This window comes from Leptodactylus fuscus, chromosome 1 (genome assembly GCF_031893055.1).
Source record: "Leptodactylus fuscus isolate aLepFus1 chromosome 1, aLepFus1.hap2, whole genome shotgun sequence".
Classification (NCBI taxonomy): domain Eukaryota; kingdom Metazoa; phylum Chordata; class Amphibia; order Anura; family Leptodactylidae; genus Leptodactylus; species Leptodactylus fuscus.
The window spans coordinates 111,046,250-111,068,806 of record NC_134265.1 but is presented as its reverse complement, the minus strand read 5'-3'; the positions used below and the strand labels follow the sequence as shown (position 1 = coordinate 111,068,806).

Below are 22,557 nucleotides of genomic sequence, written 5' to 3'. Positions count from 1 at the left end.
CTATGATGAATCAGCATGAGACATGGAGTTAAACGGCAGCTCTTTTATATGTCAGCAACACTGCATGGACTCTATAGCTTTTAAGGGGAATCTGTTATATGTGAACTAACTCTTATTCTCCATGTGGGCGGGAACTTTTTATATTCTCAGAGAGAAACAAACGCTTACCACCCATTTGGAGAATCAGAGCTATAACCCTTTAGAAGCCATATCTTTTGAATGGGTGGATAGGGTTTAAAAAGAAAAATACCAAATTGTTCAAGGGTGCAGCGAGAAACAAATGATGTATGTTATTTAGCATCTTCTACATGGTGACAGGTCCTTTTTAGGCTGAAGCCCCACATTGCAAAAATGCAGCAGCAAAAAAAACTTTCATTTTACAGTACCTGCAAAGTGAATGAGATTCCAGCTAATCCCATCCATATATTGCAGGAAAAAAAATCTGCAGCGAAAAAGCTGTGTTTTCAAAAATGGAGCATGTCAATCATACTAGTGGAAATGTTGGCGGTTTCCCTATAGGTTTAACAAGGGAAGAAAATCAGCTGAAAAAACTCAGCAAAAACACAATAAAAAGGCTGAGAAAAAAAATGTTTCGCTGTGCGGGGCTTTAGTCTAAAAGGGTTTTCTGGCACCAGGAAATGGAACTCAATGAGGACTTTGGCATCACGTGAACCAGAGCAGAAGGGGATTGTGGAAGTGTTAGTAAACTTTTGTTATTTTATATGCTCTTATCAGGCACTTTCACTTTTGGCTTTCTGGGTTACGTTGCTTATTTTATACAGATATTTTGTTATAACCTGCATCCTATTCCATCTGCCATCTTTAGATGTGTGATCTTCTCCAGATGAATCATCTGGGAATTGTAGTCTTTACAGAAAAAAACAAAACAAACAGAATGCAATAATTTGGAAATCTCTTAGAACCATATTTATTTCCAACAGAAAATATAACACATCTCAAAAATGTTTGGACAGGGCTACCAGAAGGCTGGAAACCTGGTATCAAGTTGAAAATTGACTGTCCATCTGTTTTCCATTGGTACCGGTTACTTTTCCAGCCGTTTGTTAACCCTGTCCCAACTTAGTCCATGTATCAGCCAGATTTACAATCTCAAACCCAACTCAATTAAACTGGACTCACATGCCAAATTTAGTTCAGTTGAGCTGTGTTTGGGATGAATTTCCTAGCTCGAACTCTACTTTGAAACAGATTTTAGAGATCATTTTAAAGAAAATTGTGTCATCTTGCAAGGCAATGGAAGCCCCCCCCCCCCCCCCCACAATATTAGTGTTCAATAGGTGACTAATTTAAAGGGGTATTCCCATTTCAAGAATTTTATCTATACAGCTAGCTCATGTAAATTCAAGAGTTTTCCTAAATACATTGCTTTAGAAATGCTGCTTTCTTTGCCTGCTATATGAAATTATTCCTACCATTATTTACACATAATTTCTTCGGTGCCCTTCCTGTATCGTTGCTTATCTAGCATTATAGGGAATAAGACAATTCACTGCTTTCTGCACAGGAGGGGGGTTGAGTTCTCTGGATTATGTTTGCTCTTTGAGCTGTTATCTTAAACTAATTGAAGTTTGCTGATAAAGGCTTGGACACAGGGACGGATCCAGGGCCGGGCGAGCCGGGCATGTCCCTACCAACTGAGCTCAGCGTTAAAGCAGGAGCTGACAGCTCCTGCTTTAAACGCCTATGTATTTCAGCTCATCGGCGGTAGGACGCCGTTGAGCTGAATGCATAGGCGTTTAAAGCCGGAGCTGTCACAGCTCAGCTCCTGCTTTAACGCTGAGCTCCGGGCCTCCGGCATTTGTAGCCGCGATGTGATGACGTCATCACATCGCGGCTACAATATGTGTATGAGGGAGAGAGCTGCGAGGGAACGAGGAATGGTGAGTGTGTGTGTGTGAGTGTGTGTGAGTGAGAACGGCATGACACTGGGGCAGATGGAGGAGGGAGAACGGCATGGCACTGGGGCAGATGGAGGAGGGAGAACGGCATGGCACTGGGGCAGATGGAGGAGGGAGAACGGCATGACACTGGGGCAGATGGAGGAGGGAGAACAGCATGACACTGGGGCAGATGGAGGGGGGAGAATGGCATGACATTGGGGCAGATGGAGGGGGGAGAATGGCATGGCACTGGGGCAGATGGAGGAGGGAGAATGGCATGGCACTGGGGCAGATGGAGGGGGGAGAACGGCATGACACTGGGGCAGATGGAGGGGGAGAACGGCATGACACTAGGGCAGATGGAGGGGGGAGAATAGCATGACACTGGGGTAGATGAAGGGGGAGAACGGCATGACACTGGGGCAGATGGAGGAGGGAGAACGGCATGGCACTGGGGCAGATGGAGGAGGGAGAATGGCATGGCACTGGGGCAGATGGAGGAGGGAGAATGGCATGCCACTGAGGCAGATGGAGGAGGGAGAACGGCATGACACTGGGGCAGATGGAGGAGGGAGAAGGGCATGGCACTGGGGCAGATGGAGGGGGGAGAACGGCATGACACTGGGGCAGATGGAGGGGGAGAACGGCATGGCACTGGGGCAGATGGAGGAGGGAGAATGGCATGGCACTGGGGCAGATGGAGGGGGGAGAACGGCATGACACTGGGGCAGATGGAGGGGGAGAACGGCATGACACTACGGCAGATGGAGGGGGGAGAATGGCATGACACTGGGGCAGATGAAGGGGGAGAACGGCATGACACTGGGGCAGATGGAGGAGGGAGAACGGCATGACACTGGGGCAGATGGAGGAGGGAGAACGGCATGGCACTGGGGCAGATGGAGGAGGGAGAACGGCATGACACTGGGGCAGATGAAGGTGGAGAACGGCATGGCACTGGGGCAGATGGAGGGGGAGAACGGCATGACACTGGGGCAGATGAAGGGGGAGAACGGCATGACACTAGGGCAGATGGAGGGGGGAGAATGGCATGACACTGGGGCAGATGAAGAGGGGGAGAACGGCATGACACTAGGGCAGATGGAGGGGGGAGAATGGCATGACACTGGGGCAGATGAAGAGGGGGAGAACGGCATGACACTAGGGCAGATGGAGGGGGGAGAATGGCATGACACTAGGGCAGATGGAGGGGGGAGAATGGCATGACACTGGGGCAGATGAAGAGGGGGAGAACGGCATGACACTAGGGCAGATGGAGGGGGGAGAATGGCATGACACTAGGGCAGATGGAGGGGGGAGAATGGCATGGCACTGGGGCAGATGAAGGGGGGAAGAACAGCATGACACTGGGGCAGATGGAGGGGGAGAATGGCATGACACTGGGGCAGATGGAGGGGGGAGAATGGCATGACACTGGGGCAGATGGAGGGGGGAGAATGGCATGACACTGGGGCAGATAGAGGGGGAGAGAACAGCATGTCACTGGGACAGATGGAGGGGGGAGAATGGCATGACACTGGGGCAGATGGAGGGGGGAGAACGGCATGACACTGGGGCAGATGAAGGGGGGAGAACAGCATGACACTGGGGCAGATGGAGGGGGAGAACGGCATGACACTAGGGCAGATGGAGGGGGGAGAATGGCATGACACTGGGGCAGATGAAGAGGGGGAGAACGGCATGACACTAGGGCAGATGGAGGGGGGAGAATGGCATGACACTGGGGCAGAGACGGGGGGGAAATGAAACTGTGGGTAGATAAAGGGGGAGAATGGCATGAAACTGGGGACAGAGATAGAGGGGGGGACATGAAACTAGGGGTAGATGAAGGGTGTATATGAAAATGGGGGGGAGATATAATTTACGGGTGACTGTAGGAGGATTATAGTGTGTGGAATCACATGAAAATTGAATGAGAATGGGTCAACATAAAAGTGGGCGGGGCCTAATTTGCTGCGGCGCGCGCAGCGCGCCGCACGTTTTGTTCCCTCTTTCTAGTCTTCAACAGTTGGGAAGTACAGGTTAGAAGTGCGAGACTCCCAGTAAGTAGGGCCCCGCCAAAGTCAATTGCCCAGGGCCCCGCAAACCCTGGATCCGCCACTGCTTGGACAGAGAAAGATAACATTGAGTTTACTGTACTTAAGTCTATTGTCAGTCCTGCCAGGCTTTAAGTTTTAGTCTATCCAAACATGTGTAATGTAATATACATTTACTGTGTACATTATTTCATCTGCATTATTATAAATTTCTAGTAATCATAATAAATAATCTTTCTTTCTAAAGACAATGTCTATATCTACTGAGGTACTGTCCTGTCCATCAAACAGTCAAAGCCTGCCTACCAGCTTCTGGAAGCATAAAGGAAGAGAAAAGAGACAGCAGGTGGACTGGTGAGGGAGGGAGATGGGAAAGCCCCTTTAAGTCCCTATTCAACATAGGCCTGAGTATGGTTATGTACACTTGTTTGTGTTTTTTGGGGTTCTGTGCGTTGTATTGTAAGGTCTGTTAATACCAATACTGATTACTCATGATTACATGCTATACTATATTTTTCCCTCGCTTTTTCAAGTGCAGTCACTTCAGTCCAGAACATTAGTGTGATTAGTTCAGTTACCCATCACTGCAGTGTGACAGTTGTGTACCTGGACTAGTGATAAAAGTTACACTAGGTTCCAGAGACAGCAGGAAATGTGGAGTAGCAGGGTCTGTATGAGCAGCCCCCTGTGTGAGCAGTAACCAAGCTGGGTATCTCTGCAGGATTGTGACTAACGTTATCTGAAGAAGCCATTACCTTCATTCTGTGAACCCACTGTAAACCTGCTGGATAAGTTTTGTGAGCTGCCAGGGATGTAACTATTGTGTTAGCAGCAGTAGCGGCCACTATTGGGCAATACTGTGCGCAGGGGCCACTATGGGGCACAATACTGTGTGCAGGGGCCACTATGGGGAATAATACTGTGTGCAGGGGCCACTATGCGGAATAATACTGCATGCAGGGGCCACTATGGGGGATAATACTGTGTGCAGGGGCTACTAAGGGACATAATACTGTGTGCAGGGGCCACTAAGGGACATAATACTGTGTGCATGGGCCACTAAGGGACATAATACTGTGTGCAGGGGCTACTATGGGGGATAATACTGTGTGCAGGGGCCACTATGGGGGATAATACTGTGTGCAGGGGCCACTATGGGGCATAATACTGTGTGCAGGGGCCACTATGGGGAATAATACTGTGTGCAGGGGCCACTATGCGGAATAATACTATGTGCAGGGGCCACTATGGGGCATAATGCTGTGTGCAGGGGCCACTATGGGGCATAATGCTGTGTGCAGGGGCCACTATGGGGCATAATACTGTGTGTAGGGGCCACTATGGGGAATAATACTGTGTGCAGGAGCCACTATGCGCAATAATACTGTGTGCAGGAGCCACTAGGCGGAATAATACTGTGTGCAGGGGCCACTATGGGGCATAATACTGTGCACAGGGGCCACTATGGGGCATAATATGGTGTGCAGGAAGGCGGTTTTATTGCGCTTGTATGGGGGTTGGGTAGGTCAGGGTCAGGGGGTCCCTATGTCAAATGTTCGCCTTGGGGCCTAGCCATTCCTAGTTACGTTACTGAGTGCTGCTATAAGTCACAATTACTTTAAGGTAAAATGATGAGTGAAATTGTGACCTGTGAGTGCTGGTGCGCTTTTTTGGCCCAACTTTTAGAAGTACTGCCCCCGGTAGGCCAGTCCAACCCTGATTAGTACAAGGATAGCATTGTAATGTATTGCCAAACTACACCGTTTTATGCATACTTATTCTGTATGTAAAATCACTTCAACATATCACATAGACAAAGAATCCTTGAGTCTCAACTCTTTATCATTAACATTCATAAGTGATTTACAAATCATAACATTTTAGATTATTTTAGTTTCTGGTTCTTGGTTTTTTGTTTTACAACTTTCTAATAACCTCTGTGTTTCACTTTCTTACTTTCTTTCACTTTCTTATTTTCAAGAAATTACTGTTGAAAATACATGTCTACATTCAGAAAGAGCATATGCCACATTTCTAGTCCTGCTCGCAGATGACATGTGGACACATTATATGGAGTCTAGGCAACGCTTTGTGAGCTAAACACATCAGCAGCTGCTGCGTGAACCTCTAGTTACAATGTATCATTGGTAAGGAATTGAAATAAAATATATTAGAAAACGGAATAACATTTTATTAAGGCTAGGGTTACAAGTCAACATGAGTCGTGTGACATGAAGATCGCAGTGCCATACTATTACACTGTGTCTAAGGATTGTCACCGGGGATGTGTTGCGAAATTGGACCTTATGTAACTGCAATTGACAACTGCAAATCCAAAACTGTTTTGGTAGCAAGTTACTTATAGATCGTATAGCAAGCTACATGTGACTTGCGATCCATATACAACTTGGTTGTCATTTAGTTATATTTTACATTCTAATCACAGTTCTAAAATAGTTATGTGACAGTCTCAGGCAAGTTTTCCTCTTTTTTTTTTGCAAGGCAATGGCACATATTCCAATGGATACAGTATTATCATATCCATGGAAAATATGATACGTATCAGGGGGGCTCCTGTGTATTTTACAGTGCTAGCACCACCAAGTGGACCTCTTCAGTTCTGCAGGTGGTTAGTGCTATACCCACTAGAATGACGTTGGACAGGCAGCTTGCACTGTATATGTGAACCAGCTTCTCTGTCTAATCTGTACTGTGATATAGCTTTGGAGGTTGTTTGGAGGTATTGTCGTGTGTCGCCATTATTGTTCTCTTACGGATATGATGTTTAGAGAATTTATTTTGGCGTATCTCTGATCAATATTGGGTTACTTAACTTACTTGGGGTTCCTTTTGAGTCTTCAGTTTAGAATGGATTGTGGATATTATATATATACAGGGGTAGTGCCAGTTCAAGGTTTCTTTTTTGCCCATTCTAATTCTTTATTTCACTATTTAGTTTTGCAGCAGCTATACCCCTGTACAGACAACTCTGTCTACAGTAAACACTGTATTACTAAATACTGAATGACATACTTCTTTAGATTCCCTATGTACTCCTGAACAAATTGCCTTTTTTTTTATATATAAAGTTACGGCCCCTCATAGGTTATATGTAAATCAGTTCTTATTTGACAAGTGGGTGGAACATTTTGGTTTTCTCAAAATAAACATAACGGTATCACCCACTTGGTGAATAGGAGTATATATATATGTGTGTGTGTGTGTGTGTGTGTGTGTGTGTGTGTGTGTGTGTGTGTGTGTATAGCAGGGGCTATCAAGAACCCTTTCTTTAGAGGGGGTGGATGGATTTAAAAAAGACAAACACATAATCGGCATATTATTCAGGGGCAGAGCAGGGATCAAATTATGCATGGAATTTAGAATATTGTTCTTGCTGACAGATCCTCTTTAAGCTTCATGTTATATTCTCCATTTTCCATATTGCAGAAAATACTAATAGTAGTAAGATGCCTTATGAATGCATGATAAATAACAGAGAGATTTTCATGTTCCATTGACTTCTATGGGACATGCTGACTTCTATGGGGAATGACTGTAGGAATACAGCACACATAAATATGAATGTGTGAAGAGCACCTTAGAATAACATTGTCTATATATTCAGGGCCTTCTATTTGCTTAGAAAACAGACATGCATACCCACTGTCCGTGCTGCATATAATGAAAAAGATGACAGTATAAGCATTGACTCTTAGGAACCTAGTATAAAATATAGCCTCACTATGTAGATTACAATAGGAACTTTACAACAGGTACTTCTAAACTGAATATATAATTCTCATGTTATGGCATTATCATGAATGCTTAGCGTTCTTTTATATTACTTTCTATATATCTAGTAGTACACTTTATAATTCTTTATTATGAATGGCCTATACATTGCCATTTATTGAGGTAATTTCACTCTATTCCAGACCTATCGCTTCACATTTCTACTTGGCAGCATGCTCTGTATTACTAATATGCTGATTTTTAAACTATGGCCTTTCTTATATTTCTTAACATGAATGTCAATGATATCGGTTCTGTTTCTGTCCATCATTCTGGCAGTTTTAATGTGGAATGGATAAAAACAACATATATTAAAATCATAGTGTGGAAGTAGCTTAAATACTCACGTGACTTTTAGTAGTTCAGAAATCCAGGCATCTCTGCCACTGCTCATTGTAAAGTGTAATAGCAAGTGCAATAAAATATAGTACAAAGTCTAAATACCAAAGTATTGCATATGCAACCAGTGCTGTAAATAAAGTCATGCTGGTGTTACAAGTTCTTCACATCACAAAAAAAAGGTTCTAGAGTTCAACAAAACTTTTAAGCCAGGACCACTGAAATGCCACAACAAAAATCGCTGCGTTTTATAGTGCCTGCAGAGAGGATGCGATTCTGGTTAATCCCATTCACACATTGCAGAAAAAATATGCAGCAGAAAAGCTTGTCAATTATTACTGTGTGAAACGCTAGCATTTTCCATATACGTATAATAGGGGTAGAAAATCTGCAAATGAGAACTCTGCGAAATTGCAAAAAAAAAGTTGAATGAGAAAACTTTTTTTTTTTTCACGGCTTTTTTATGCTGCACTAGGCTCCTAGGAGCCTTTACCTTACTTTGTCAAAGTAGTTATTTAGATAAAAGTTATTGATTTCCTAGCCTTATGTCATTAATATCTGTAGGTTTTCCTAAAGGGGAAATGAGCTGCAGGAACCCAGCATGGCCACCACACATAGTATACAACTGCTAATTGGTCTAAGAATAGGTCATCAGTATGTATAACTAAAAAAATCCCTTTAAGCCATGTAAGAGTAATTCAACAGTTGACAGTACAGTGTTTCACAGTAACTACCTATGGCTACCCATTGATTTATCATATATCAAATATTAAAGTTTTGCTGAACTCTTAGCATTGGTTTACTAATAATTTGTAATAACTTGTGGTCATGATGAAGCCCTTGAATAAGTTTGCATAATCATTAATATGGCACTTATGACTATATTTCAACCAGTGTAATATCAGGTGGTAAAAGCCACAATATATGCTGCTTGCAATGTGCAGGCTGTAAAGTCAACCATATGTGCTTGTTCTCATTGCGTTAATACCCTGCCGCCTTTCCTAACTTCCGAGTATCTGAGTAGGGAAATAAGCAGTCTTTCTCCTTGTAAATTCCTTGGACCACATTGAGCGAAAACAAACTTTTAGAAGTGTCATGTTTTTTATCCAGGAGACCTTTCTGTATAATCTGTAAATGATAATAAAGCACATTAATAATCAATAGGTAATAGATACACAATATACAGTGTAGCTACACAGATGGACAACACTCCTAATGATTGTATTCAGACATTTCTACCACATCCACTGCAAACAGATCTATGACATCAGTCACATAAGCTTGGTGGTAATACAGTAGTATGGATCATCCAAGACACACCCATGAGGGGATCTAACAGGTGTAGACTCACCAGAATGCCAGAAGTTATTCTACTTCCATAAACTGGCACCACAGGGATTCATGGCCGGCCTCAGCATCTACCAAACCATGACAAATGCCAGGTATAAAACTATAGTGTATCAAACAGCAAATATATCCTTCCTCCACCATTTATACTCACGGACCCCACACTTGTTTAGGTCTTTGGCCTATGAAATGCCAGAAGAACGCTGTTGATGTCAGAGTGTGTAGAGTCTAAGGGGGACATTACATTGTGTGTAACAGTGTTATTTATTGTGCAGAATTTATTAGGGATACAAAAGTTGCGTTATTATATTCTGGGGCATTATGAATGCTAGGTTGGTGTTGGTTATGTTAGAAAATTGAGAAGCCAAATTCTACAGATAAGTCATGGTCAAGAAAAGTCATCATGGAGGTCTGGGCTAGATCAAGCAGGAAGGGGAAACCGACCAGACATGTCAGTAATGCCCCTTTCACACTTGCGCTTGTTGTCCAGTTTGTGCATTCTGCCGGGTTTCCGTCTTCTGCCCCAGTGAAACTGGACAGAGACAGAAACCCGGCGGTCACTTTTAAAACTCATTCACTTGAATGAGTTTGCAAAGGTGACTGACCATGTGAGCCTTCTGCCTGTCCGTGGGGAAACCTTTTTTTTTTTTAGCCAGACACAAAGTCGGATATGCAGGACTTTGTGCCCGGCTAAAAAAAACGGTTGCCCCACGTAGCATAAGCACCGTGATAAACTGCAGCATTTTACATTAACTGCAAAGTGGATGAGATTCTGGCTAATCTCATCCACACATTGCAGAAAATAGTCTGCAATGGACATGCTGCGTGTCAATTATATCTACAGAAATGCTGGCGTTTTTCATTTGGGTATAACTGAAGCAGAAAACTGCAAACTTTCTATATAACCTAATACATATATCTGTGTAATCCCTGGAAGAGACATTAGCACAAGAATTGCATATCAGGAGCTTTGTCATGAAATCTTTTCCAGTCTGAGCAGATGCACACAAACCAAAAATGAACATGTGTAATGGGAAGTGTTGCCTGGAGTGGTGAATAGCATGGAAATGTATTTTCTGATGTGATGAATCATATTTTACTATCTGGCAGTCTAATGTACAAATAGAGGTTTGGAGGATGTCTGGAGAAGGCTTAAGTGGTCTGCACAGGTTATGTGTAAAATTAAGGTTTTGCTAAACGCATAGTCTGTGAATGGAAAGGTCATACAGTGACATGTGAGTGTGGCATGTCATTCCAGACAGATCTAGTGACACAGTGAGTAGTTCTAAAATTCTCACATCACATCATAGTATCCAAAGTTAGAGCGATGTTCATATAAGGAATGATCCAGAGTGTATAAAAAAACTACATCTACACTTGTCTATATGAAGAATAAGGATCAACAAAAATAAAGTTCCTTGGCCTTTATAAGCAGACGTTGGATGTACAGAATGCAAGGAGAGCACTAACCCCATCCTCACACTTGCACTCATTCTATTTATCTTGACACTTTACATCACTCTGTGATATTTCACCTTTCTTATCATTATAACCTTTTGTAACGCAGTCATTAAAGGGATGTTATCATTCACACACTATTTTTTCTAGTTACTACGTTGGAATAGCCTTGAAGGGGTTCTATCAGCAAAATGATGCTGATAGAGCCCCACATATGCGTGAATAGCCTTTAAAAAGGCTATTCAGGCACTGTAAAAGTTATATTAAACTACCCCCCAGTTTTAAAATAATACCCTAAAAAAGAATGTGATCTACTTACGGATCGTGCACGCTGGGCGGGCATTCAGGGTGCGCCGTCTTCTTCATCCACGCCTCTTCTTCCTCCGATGTCCTCCGGTCCCGTCCTCCTCCGGCGCTCGTGAACTGACACTGCTAAAAAAAAATGGCCTGGGCGCCTGCGCAGTAGCCGTAGTGGAAGCCGCATGCTACTGCACATGCGCCCAGGCCATTTTTTTTATATCAGTGTCAGTTCGCGAGCGCCGGAGGAGGACGGGACTGGAGGACATCGGAGGAAGAAGAGGCGTGGATGAAGAAAAAGACACACCCTGAATGCCCGCCCACAGTGCACGATGCATAGGTAGATAACATTCTTTTTTAGGGTTTTATTTTAAAACTGGGGGGTAGTTTAATATAACTTTTACGGTGCCTGAATAGCCTTTTTAAAGGCTATTCACGCATATTTGGGGCTCTATCAGCATGATTTTGCTGATAGAGCCCCTTTAAGAAAGGCTATTTGTCTCCTACCTTTTGTTGTCTTCTCCATGCTGCCGTTCGCCTACAATACCTGTTCTTTTCAGTATGCAAATTATCTCTCTTGCAGCACTGGGGGCGGGCCTGAGGGCTCAAACAGCACTAGGGGCGTCCTCAATGCTGCAAGAGAACTCTCTCCAGCCCCACCTCCATCTTCGTCAGGAGCGTCCTCTTCACCTTCTTCTTCCGGCGGTGGCTTGTAACTTCTAGGCCTTGGGCAGAGCAGACTGCACATGCCTGCCAGCCACGGGAAAATGGCTGCTTACAATACTGTGCAAGTGGCCATTTTCTTGTGGCCTGTGGCCCGTGCAGACTCCCCCGGATGGAATACCAATGCAGATGTGAGCGAGGGGTTACATATGATGCTTGTTCCTTACCTCATTAAATTTTGGCTCAAAGTCCAAAGAATTGTTCAGTTTAACATGGAACACGGGAGCTGAAATTGCTTTTTTAATATCATAGTCGAACCACAACTTGTTCATAATAGCCTGAAAAGAGGATAAATATTACACAGAGCTAGAGTGGAAACCATAACTCAGTATTATCAATAATCCCAGAAGGACAAGATGATCTGCAGCTCATGTACTGTAGACTATCAGCTACCAATATCACTGAAGTGCCAGGTGGGAAGACTTAACTACTGACCGTCATCGCTGGACAATGAATTCCCCCTTGACAGTACACTTTGCCTTCTTGTCAGTAGAAGACAGTAATTTTCCATTGCCCAGTTAGATAGTTCAGACTTCCCACTTGGTAGTACCGCGCAGTCGGTAGCCCTATGCTGAGTTTACATCAACATCATTTTAAGCCGGGGACACGTAGTGTAAACGCCATGTTTTTGCATTGAGAAAATCTTTTACATTAAGCTGGATCCATCTAATGATGGACAACAACAAATTCTTATGAACTATAATGGAGTCTGTCTGGTATATGTTGTTTTCTCATTTCCCTGGATGAAAAGTCATGCTTAAAGGACTTTTTCAATAGAACAATACAATACAAAATACAATACAAAACAACAAAAGCTGCATTTCCACAGAAACGCTACAGCAAAAAAAGCTGCATATTATATTACCTGCAAATTGGATGAGATTCAGGCTAATCCCATCCACACATTGCAGAAAAAAATATACAGCGTAAATGCTGTGATTTCAAAAACACTTGAGTTTTTGTAAATCATAGCATGTCAATTATACCTGCGCAAATTATGGCATTTTCCGTACAGGTATAATAGAGGCAGAATGTCAGCAGAGGAAAAATTTCTGCTTCCATTATACCTATAAGGAAACCACCGGCGTTTCTGTAGGTATAATTGACATGCTGCGATTTCCAAAACCGCAACAAAATTGGTTAGACCTTCTATTGTAACAGTCTCTTAGTATTAGTATTGATTTTGCTTCAATTATACCTGTACTGAAAATACACACATTTCCAGAGGTATAACTGACATGCTGTGATTTACAAATAGACAAAGGTTCTGGAAGTTGCAGTGATTGTAAAATGCTGTAGCCGGTGGTTACACCACGTGGGGCCCCAGCCTGAAAGTCTCCAATGCCTCTTCCGTTTGAATGAAGTGTCAGTGTGCCTGCGGGATGTGACACTTCTTACCTATCCTCTAAAGCCACATACCTGTATGGCACAATTCTGTATGTAAGAACTTATGCCTTATATATAGAAGTTATACCTTAGCGCTCATTCACACATCTGTTTTAGGGGATGTGTGATGTCCATGTTAATCATGACCAGTACCTTGTCCTCCTCTGCTTCAGCTCATATGCCATCTATGGTTGATCCATTTTTTACAGACATGAAATAAAGGATGAATTAAAAAAAAAAAAAAATCCTATGCTTTTCAGAGTCTCTAGGTTTAGAAAAAATGTACAGCACAAGGATAACATCAGTGTGGTATTGGACGTTTTCATTGACCCGTAGGGTCACATTTATTATGGCCCTATGCTACTTCTTAAGCAACACTTTTGAAAAGATTTGGGGTGTTTTTATGCTGCCACCTTCCTGAAAGGGGGAGAGCCATTGGGCCCATAAGATGTATTATCAGTTACACTAGTTTTCTGTCATAAATTATTCCTGAAATCTACACCAGTAAGGAGCCGGTATAGATTAGGCCCCATCAGAGGTTGCACCAGATTTCCCATGAGGCATGTAGATTGTCATAAATAAGAAGCATCCTCTGCCCGAGCAAAGATTATCAAGAATTTTGTGGATTCTTAAATGGACATCAGTAAAACAGACCAAAAACAAGTCCCTGTTATAGAAGAATAAGATGTCTGTATGTGCCCATTAGGGTAAGTTTACACAGGGTTTTTTGGTCAGGATTTTGAGGCCGTATCCGCCTCAAAATCCTGTCCAAAAAGACGGCTCCAATTCAAATCAGGCCTCAGTCTCAGGTTCCGGACCAAAAAACCCCATGTGAACTTACCCTTAAAGTGAAAGGATTCACACGGGTCTATGATTAACACAAACCTCACACATTTGCTAATAAGCCCTTAGTCTTACCTACAAAATTGTGAGGGTACAACAGAGGAGGTGGGGTGTAGGCCATATTCTCTCTTACCTGTACAGTAGCACTTATAATCCTTAAGCCACCTGAACCACCTATTACTAGTTGAGACCGCTTGTCTTGAGATAGAAGAATAGTTGGTATCATAGAAGATGGTGGCTGCATTCCTACAATGTCAAAGAACAATTTCTAAGAAAAATTAGCGGTATCAAAGTTTATTTTCCAAAACATCTGGCTTTTGGTAAATGGGGTTGTGTTATTGCTGCTTCGGGCATAGATATAGACGGTGTAGCGGTAATAATTGCTACCTGGCTCTATACACAAACCACAAAAAAGGGTTTCCTTCTGACGAAGGCTCTCTGCGCCGAAACGCGCGTCGGGGTTTGGGTAGTGGGTGCCCGTCCCTGGTGATCTGCTGATTACCTTCCCCATGGGTGAGTGTCTATACAAATTTTCTTGTACTTGCAACATGTCTTTCTTCTAACATATGGTGGTTACTAGACCTCTGAGGGCAATGTATACGCCGCTCTTTGTATACAGGAAGTAAGATAAATCTTAATTGGACCTGTACTCTTTGATATTATAGTTTCTATTGTTCATCCTTAGGGGTGAACATAAAAATACTGGGGAATTTCAATACATAATACGAGAGTGTGTATTTTGTACTTTGGTATGGCTCATGAGGGAAACTAGCAGTATTCACAGGGACCACCATTTGTTGTGGCATCCATTATACCCATTTGTGTATGTGTACATTTGCTTTCTTTGCATCGTCCTATTTTGTGTATGTGTTAAATTATTATAATAAAGATTTTTTGAGATTTTTATTATTAGTGTGTTTATTATGTCATACTTACCCTTTTTTGTGGTTTGTGTTTGAGCTTTTTGTGGTAAGGACATGTGTTTATAGGGCGTAGAATACATAATGGAACTGACATATCTACGTTTATTTTGTGTTCCGATTTTGCTTTGTGTCTTACTACCTGGCTCTATACCCTAATGGGGCCCCAAAGTTTCCTCTGCCACATAAAATATACCACTATTCTAAATGACACAGAGTAGGTAGGGGCCTAACTACAGGTTTTGTATTGGGGCCCCGCAGCTTCAAATTACGCCTCTGATTTCTGCCACACTGCTTTATCCCTTTTTCACTGTCAGCACAGTGCCAAGAAAACTTTGAGTTGAATATGTCTGAAATCTGGTTTCTAAGGTTACAGTGTAAGGTCTTATTCACATATCCTTGGTAGTTTTAAGGACACAAATACACGGGCAGTTTGACATCCCAGTTTTGCTTTCTCAAAAGTTAAACTTTAGGACGTGTCTTGCTCTTGGTACACAGATGTGAAAAACAGAAACCATTTATCTTAACAATCTGCCATACTTTTCAATGGATTGGATGAGTGAAAAACTGACAACACGGCGAGGGTAAAAAAAAAAGTGGTCAGCTCATATCAGGTTATTCAGGATGTGGTGATGCCAAATAAGTGGGGGGGGGGGGTTTGTAATAGGTTAACTACTCCACATCATTTGTTTTTTAATCACTTTAATTGAATACTTTGATAGGCCCCCTGCAGGGATGTCAGTAGTCTGACAAAGGGAGCTCTCTTTCCCCTGTCAAACTCCTTGTGTGTTTAGGCTATTGACAGTGGGTTTTATGGGGTTAAACAGCCAACAGCAGAACTTATCCCAATGATGGCTGTTCTGTGGAAACATCTAAATACAGGTACATCTAAATACATCAAATCATATCATACATACTAAACTTATGGACAGAAAAGATAATGGCCAAAATTAAGGAGATCTCACCTTCCTTTAAGGAAGCCATGGGGATATTGCAGAAATCAGCTAGCTCATTGTTCAAGATTATCCCTGTACTTGGAGAATAAATCATGGAGCCAAATCTAGTAAAAGAGGAAACAAAAATATCGATACAGAATTTAATTTCTGCAGCTCAATAGAGGAAAGGATTCTTTACAATTTGAGTAGCCAGACTATATTCACGTTCACAACCTTTTCAGGAAGCAGAGTAGTTTGTACATTAAAGAGGCTGTCCAGGCACATTAGCTAGGAGAGGTGCAAAAAAAAAATCATACTCACCTGTCCCCGATGCTTCAAAGTCCTCCCAGCGTGGTCCAGTCCTTCTGCTCTAACATCTTCTCAAAGTGAAGCTGCTCACTGGCTATGACGTCCCGGATCCCTTCCGCTGAAGACGCTACTTGGCTTCAGTGGTCACTGTTTGTCCATTTTTGCCTGGACAACCCCTTTAATACTGGGCAACATTTTTCACATTTTATTTCATTGCCTTTCAAAATTCATAACTTTTATATTTTTCAGCCAACATAGCTATGTGATGGCTTATTCTTTGCATGATGAGTTGTACCTTCATTTTGCACTATTTTCGGTAACACATAATGTTTTGATTAGCTTTTAATAACATTTTTGAGGAGTCCGTGTGAAAACTCCCCCACAATTCTATCATCATTTTTGGCATTTTGTTTCTATGACGTTTACTCCGCATTAGAAATGAAATGGTAACTTTGCCCAGTGAGTCATTACGATTACGGCATTACCATATTATAGTGATTTTATTATGTTTTACCACTTATACAAATTCCTGGGGTCACCATATTCTGACGCCTATAACTTTTTTACTGTTTAGTTAAGGGAGATATGTTAAGGCTCTTTATTTGTGGGGCAAGTTATTATTGGTATCAATGTTTGGTATGTATGACTTTTTGATCACTTTTTATTGCTATTTTTTTGGGGAAAGCAAGGAGACCAAAATACATTAATTTGCACATTGCGGTATATTTGCATAGGTAGCCGCCTAAGCAGATTCATTGATGTTTAACTGACGGTATCATTGTCTTTGTCCACGGCATAAAATAGTAAGATCAGCATTAAAGCATTATTCCCATCTCTGCAAATTAATACTGAGGTGGGAATAACTGACCCCCATCCAGATCCCTGGGGTGAGAAATACAGGAACAGATGAGCATTACTGATCTACCTATAGAGGAGAATGGGAACTATGGAAACCAAACAGTTAAACTACTTCCATAGTGCCCATTCTCTCCTTAGTTGTGACAGGCACAGCATGGCAGCACTGCTCAGCAGTTCCCGTAAATCCCATCCTATGGAGCAGCAGTTTGCTGAAGTAGAAATAATCTTTTAAATAAGCAACAAGGAGTTTTACAATTTTGATACAAAAAGTAGCTCCGAAACCCCATCCCATCAGAAAGCATGCCAGTCTCTTACACATAATTGATGGTGCTAGTGACAGACACGGAGCTTCCATCTTTGCTGATGACAGACAAGTGAGTCGTGCCAAAGGTCTCAAAATTTTTGACTCCAGACATATTATAAAATTGGAAGTCGTGATCACCGAAGTCATCAATTTTGTTCCTGATTTTCTCTGCATAGCTCTTTGACAGAAAGGAGTCTTTTAACTGTGGGCGAAAAGAGGGAAGAGAGTAAGAAAATATTCAGAAAAAAATGAAAAGGAAAAGTTTTACAATGTTACGTTATTGTAGCACTGATATAAAGCATGCATTGTAACCCATTGCCACAGCTTAGCTGAATTATTGTAATGCAACAAGCCTTAAGCCCCCTACACACAACCATAGGTAAGGTCAGTGTGCTATCTGGGTTTTTCCTGGATAGCACAATGACCCATCCATTTCTATGGGCCCATGCACATTACTGTGAATTACATTTTCCCGCATGCGGGCCAACAATCGGGGCCACAAAAGTCAGTACAGGTCCTATTCCTGTCTGCTTTGACAGCCGTGCTTCTGCGGATCCTATTCATTGGATGCACAGCCAATGCACAGGCGGATGACATCCGTGTGCTGCCCATGTGCTGGCCATGCCGTTCAATAACATCCAGCGGCAAGCACGCAATTGTGTGCAACCCACCTTACTGCACTTCATCCAGGAAAAGTAGCATCAGATGCAAAAATATAAATCCTCAAGTTGACCTGAACAAGAGGGATACTGTGACACTTCATCTTAACAGTTTGCGGAATAGTGAAAGTAGGTGTGGATGACATGAAGACACATGCTATACAAATTATAATTTATTACTATTTTTTATGTGTCTCCAGTTACTATATTGTAACAGAGATTATGTCTATTTTTAAAGCAAGGGCATAACTACCCGGGTAGCATACCCAGGCGCCACATCATTGCTTTATAGGAAAAAGATGGAAGTATGCAATTTATCAGAGTTGTGTGGCCTGGACTGTATGTGTAATTTGGTTAGAATGGGGTGAACTATTATTTGTGGGGATCACCAATATCTATGTGTGCGGACAATAAGGACACGATTTCCTATGGGGGGACTCTGTTACTTGTAGGGGGAGATAATTAGGACACTATTACCTATGTGTATTAACAATATGTTAACATAAGCCTCACTGGAAGAGCTACATTTATACAGTTGTCGCAGAATGGCCCATAACGCCGATGTGGCCCTCGCTGAAAATGAGTTTGACACATCTTACTTTCTTCATTTGCAGTAAAGTCACATTGAACATAGTGATGTTTTTGTCTGTGCTACGTCCTAGTGGCCTTTAACCCTGTATTGTGAAATCTCTGTGCTTATTATTAGAGATGAGCGAACAGTGTTCTATCGAACTCATGTTCGATCGGATATTAGGCTGTTCGGCATGTTCGAATCGAATCGAACACCGCGTGGTAAAGTGCGCCATTACTCGATTCCCCTCCCACCTTCCCTGGCGCCTTTTTTGCTCCAATAACAGCGCAGGGTAGGTGGGACAGGAACTACGACACCGGTGACGTTGAAAAAAGTAGGCAAAACCCATTGGCTGCCGAAAACATGTGACCCCTAATTTAAAAGAATAGTGACGCCCAGCTTCGCGTCATTCTGAGCTTGCAATTCACCGGGGACGGAGGTTTCCGTCCAGTTAGCTAGGGCTTAGATTCTGGGTAGGCAGGGACAGGCTAGGATAGGAAGGAGAAGACAACCAACAGCTCTTATAAGAGCTAAATTCCAGGGAGAAGCTTGTCAGTGTAACGTGGCACTGACGGGCTCAATCGCCGCAACCCAGCTTTCCCCGGATCCTGAATGGAACACACTGACAATGTATTCCCGTATACCCCATATATACACCCCAAATCCCCGTTCCAACGGTGTGCCCCCCCACCTTCACCTCAGAAATACCCTGCAAGTCCCCTAGCAATAGAATTGGGGCTATATACACCCACAATTTTTGCTACTGGTATATAGTGCCATTGTCTGACTGGGAATTCAAAGAATATATTGGGGTTACGTGCACCCACAATTTTTGCTACTGGTATATAGTGCCATTGTCTCACTGGGAATTCAAAGAATATATTGGGGTTACGTGCACCCACAATTTTTGCTACTGGTATATAGTGCCATTGTCTCACTGGGAATTCAAAGAATATATTGGGGTTACGTGCACCCACAATTTTTGCTACTTGTATATAGTGCCAGTTTCTGACTGGGAATTCAAAGAATATATGGGGGTTACGTGCACCCACAATTTTTGCTACTGCTATATAGTGCCATTGTCTCACTGGGAATTCAAAGAATATATGGGGGTTACGTGCACCCACAATTTTTGCTACTGCTATACAGTGCCATTGTCTCACTGGGAATTCAAAGAATATATTGGGGTTACGTGCACCCACAATTTTTGCTACTGGTATATAGTGCCATTGTCTCACTGGGAATTCAAAGAATATATTGGGGTTACGTGCACCCACAATTTTTGCTACTGGTATATAGTGCCATTGTCTCACTGGGAATTCAAAGAATATATGGGGGTTATGTGCACCCACAATTTTTGCTACTGGTATATAGTGCCAGTTTCTGACTGGGAATTCAAAGAATATATGGGGGTTACGTGCACCCACAATTTTTGCTACTGCTATATAGTGCCATTGTCTGACTGGGAATTCAAAGAATATATGGGGGTTACGTGCACCCACAATTTTTGCTACTGCTATATAGTTCCAGTTTCTGACTGGGAATTCAAAGAATATATTGGGGTTACGTGCACCCACAATTTTTGCTACTGGTATATAGTGCCATTGTCTCACTGGGAATTCAAAGAATATATTGGGGTTATGTGCACCCACAATTTTTGCTACTGGTATACAGTGCCATTGTCTGACTGGGAATTCAAAGAATATATTGGGGTTACGTGCACCCACAATTTTTGCTACTGGTATATAGTGCCATTGTCTCACTGGGAATTCAAAGAATATATTGGGGTTATGTGCACCCACAATTTTTGCTACTGGTATATAGTGCCAGTTTCTGACTGGGAATTCAAAGAATATATGGGGGTTACGTGCATCCACAATTTTTGCTACTGCTATACAGTGCCATTGTCTGACTGGGAATTCAAAGAATATATGGGGGTTACGTGCACCCACAATTTTTGCTACTGCTATATAGTTCCAGTTTCTGACTGGGAATTCAAAGAATATATTGGGGTTACGTGCACCCACAATTTTTGCTACTGGTATATAGTGCCATTGTCTCACTGGGAATTCAAAGAATATATGGGGGTTATGTGCACCCACAATTTTTGCTACTGCTATATAGTTCCAGTTTCTGACTGGTAATTCAAAGAATATATTGGGGTTACGTGCACCCACAATTTTTGCTACTGGTATATAGTGCCATTGTCTGACTGGGAATTCAAAGAATATATGGGGGTTATGTGCACCCACAATTTTTGCTACTGCTATATAGTTCCAGTTTCTGACTGGTAATTCAAATAATATATTGGGGTTACGTGCACCCACAATTTTTGCTACTGGTATATAGTGCCATTGTCTCACTGGGAATTCAAAGAATATATTGGGGTTATGTGCACCCACAATTTTTGCTACTGGTATATAGTGCCATTGTCTGACTGGGAATTCAAAGAATATATTGGGGTTACGTGCACCCACAATTTTTGCTACTGGTATATAGTGCCATTGTCTCACTGGGAATTCAAAGAATATATTGGGGTTATGTGCACCCACAATTTTTGCTACTGGTATATAGTGCCATTGTCTCACTGGGAATTCAAAGAATATATTGGGGTTATGTGCACCCACAATTTTTGCTACTGGTATATAGTGCCAGTTTCTGACTGGGAATTCAAAGAATATATTGGGGTTACGTGCACCCACAATTTTTGCTACTGGTATATAGTGCCATTGTCTCACTGGGAATTCAAAGAATATATTGGGGTTATGTGCACCCACAATTTTTGCTACTGGTATATAGTGCCAGTTTCTGACTGGGAATTCAAAGAATATATGGGGGTTACGTGCACCCACAATTTTTGCTACTGCTATATAGTGCCATTGTCTAATTGGGAATTCAAAGAATATATGGGGGTTACGTGTACCCACAATTTTTGCTACTGGTATATAGTGCCATTGTCTCACTGGGAATTCAAAGAATATATTGGGGTTATGTGCACCCACAATTTTTGCTACTGGTATATAGTGCCAGTTTCTGACTGGGAATTCAAAGAATATATGGGGGTTACGTGCACCCACAATTTTTGCTACTGCTATATAGTGCCATTGTCTCACTGGGAATTCAAAGAATATATGGGGGTTACGTGCACCCACGATTTTTGCTACTGCTATACAGTGCCATTGTCTCACTGGGAATTCAAAGAATATATGGGGGTTACGTGCACCCACAATTTTTGCTACTGGTATATAGTGCCATTGTCTCACTGGGAATTCCACAAATAATTTGGGGATTCATTCACCCTACATCTCAGGCTCTTGCCATATTCAACCAGGTTGTCAGTGCTGCACCAGCTCGTTCCCAGACAGCTCGGCCCGAAAAACACGTTACCTATATAGAGGATTTGGACAATGAAGACAACATGTTCTAAATCAAATGTCTGCACCTTCTCCAGAATTAAAATAAAGGCAGCGTTTAACTTTCAAATAGCACTGCACAAAGGAAGAGCTTATCAGCTTGTCTCATGACATGCTACTGAAAAGTGTCATTTGTGTATCTTAATGTAAATATAGTTGTATAAGCTTTTTGGGTTTTAGGCACTGCCAAGTTATTTATTACCACCCGCTCCCTTATAATTATGATGACGCCAAAGTCACTGTGGGTGTTCAGAGCTCACAGCTTTGGTTGACATTTGTCTTGCTCTCTGTCGGTACCAGCTGTCTTTTTGGATACCGTAAAGTTATGTTGACTTTATTAACAGCTATAGAAGCTTTAGCCAGGTTGTGACGGTGTGTAACCCTAACAACACTAAGTGGGATACACATTAATAGTCAGTCTATGTACGCTAAACGTATCACTGAA

General features: G+C 42.3%; 1 protein-coding gene across 1 annotated transcript in view; it reads right to left on the bottom strand.

Annotated features, from left to right (window-relative positions):
* Nucleotides 1–8,894: 8,894 nt before the first annotated feature.
* GGT5 (gamma-glutamyltransferase 5) overlaps nt 8,895–22,557 on the bottom strand; it is a 53,905-nt gene continuing 40,242 nt past the window's right edge. The window contains exons 8-12 of the mRNA XM_075275680.1: nt 17,481–17,671; nt 16,029–16,123; nt 14,277–14,389; nt 12,082–12,192; nt 8,895–9,217 (exon numbers count right to left, since the gene is read on the bottom strand). Of these exons, the coding sequence (XP_075131781.1) occupies nt 9,071–9,217; nt 12,082–12,192; nt 14,277–14,389; nt 16,029–16,123; nt 17,481–17,671 (657 nt within the window). The 3' untranslated portion in view covers nt 8,895–9,070. The remainder of the gene's footprint in view (nt 9,218–12,081; nt 12,193–14,276; nt 14,390–16,028; nt 16,124–17,480; nt 17,672–22,557) is intronic.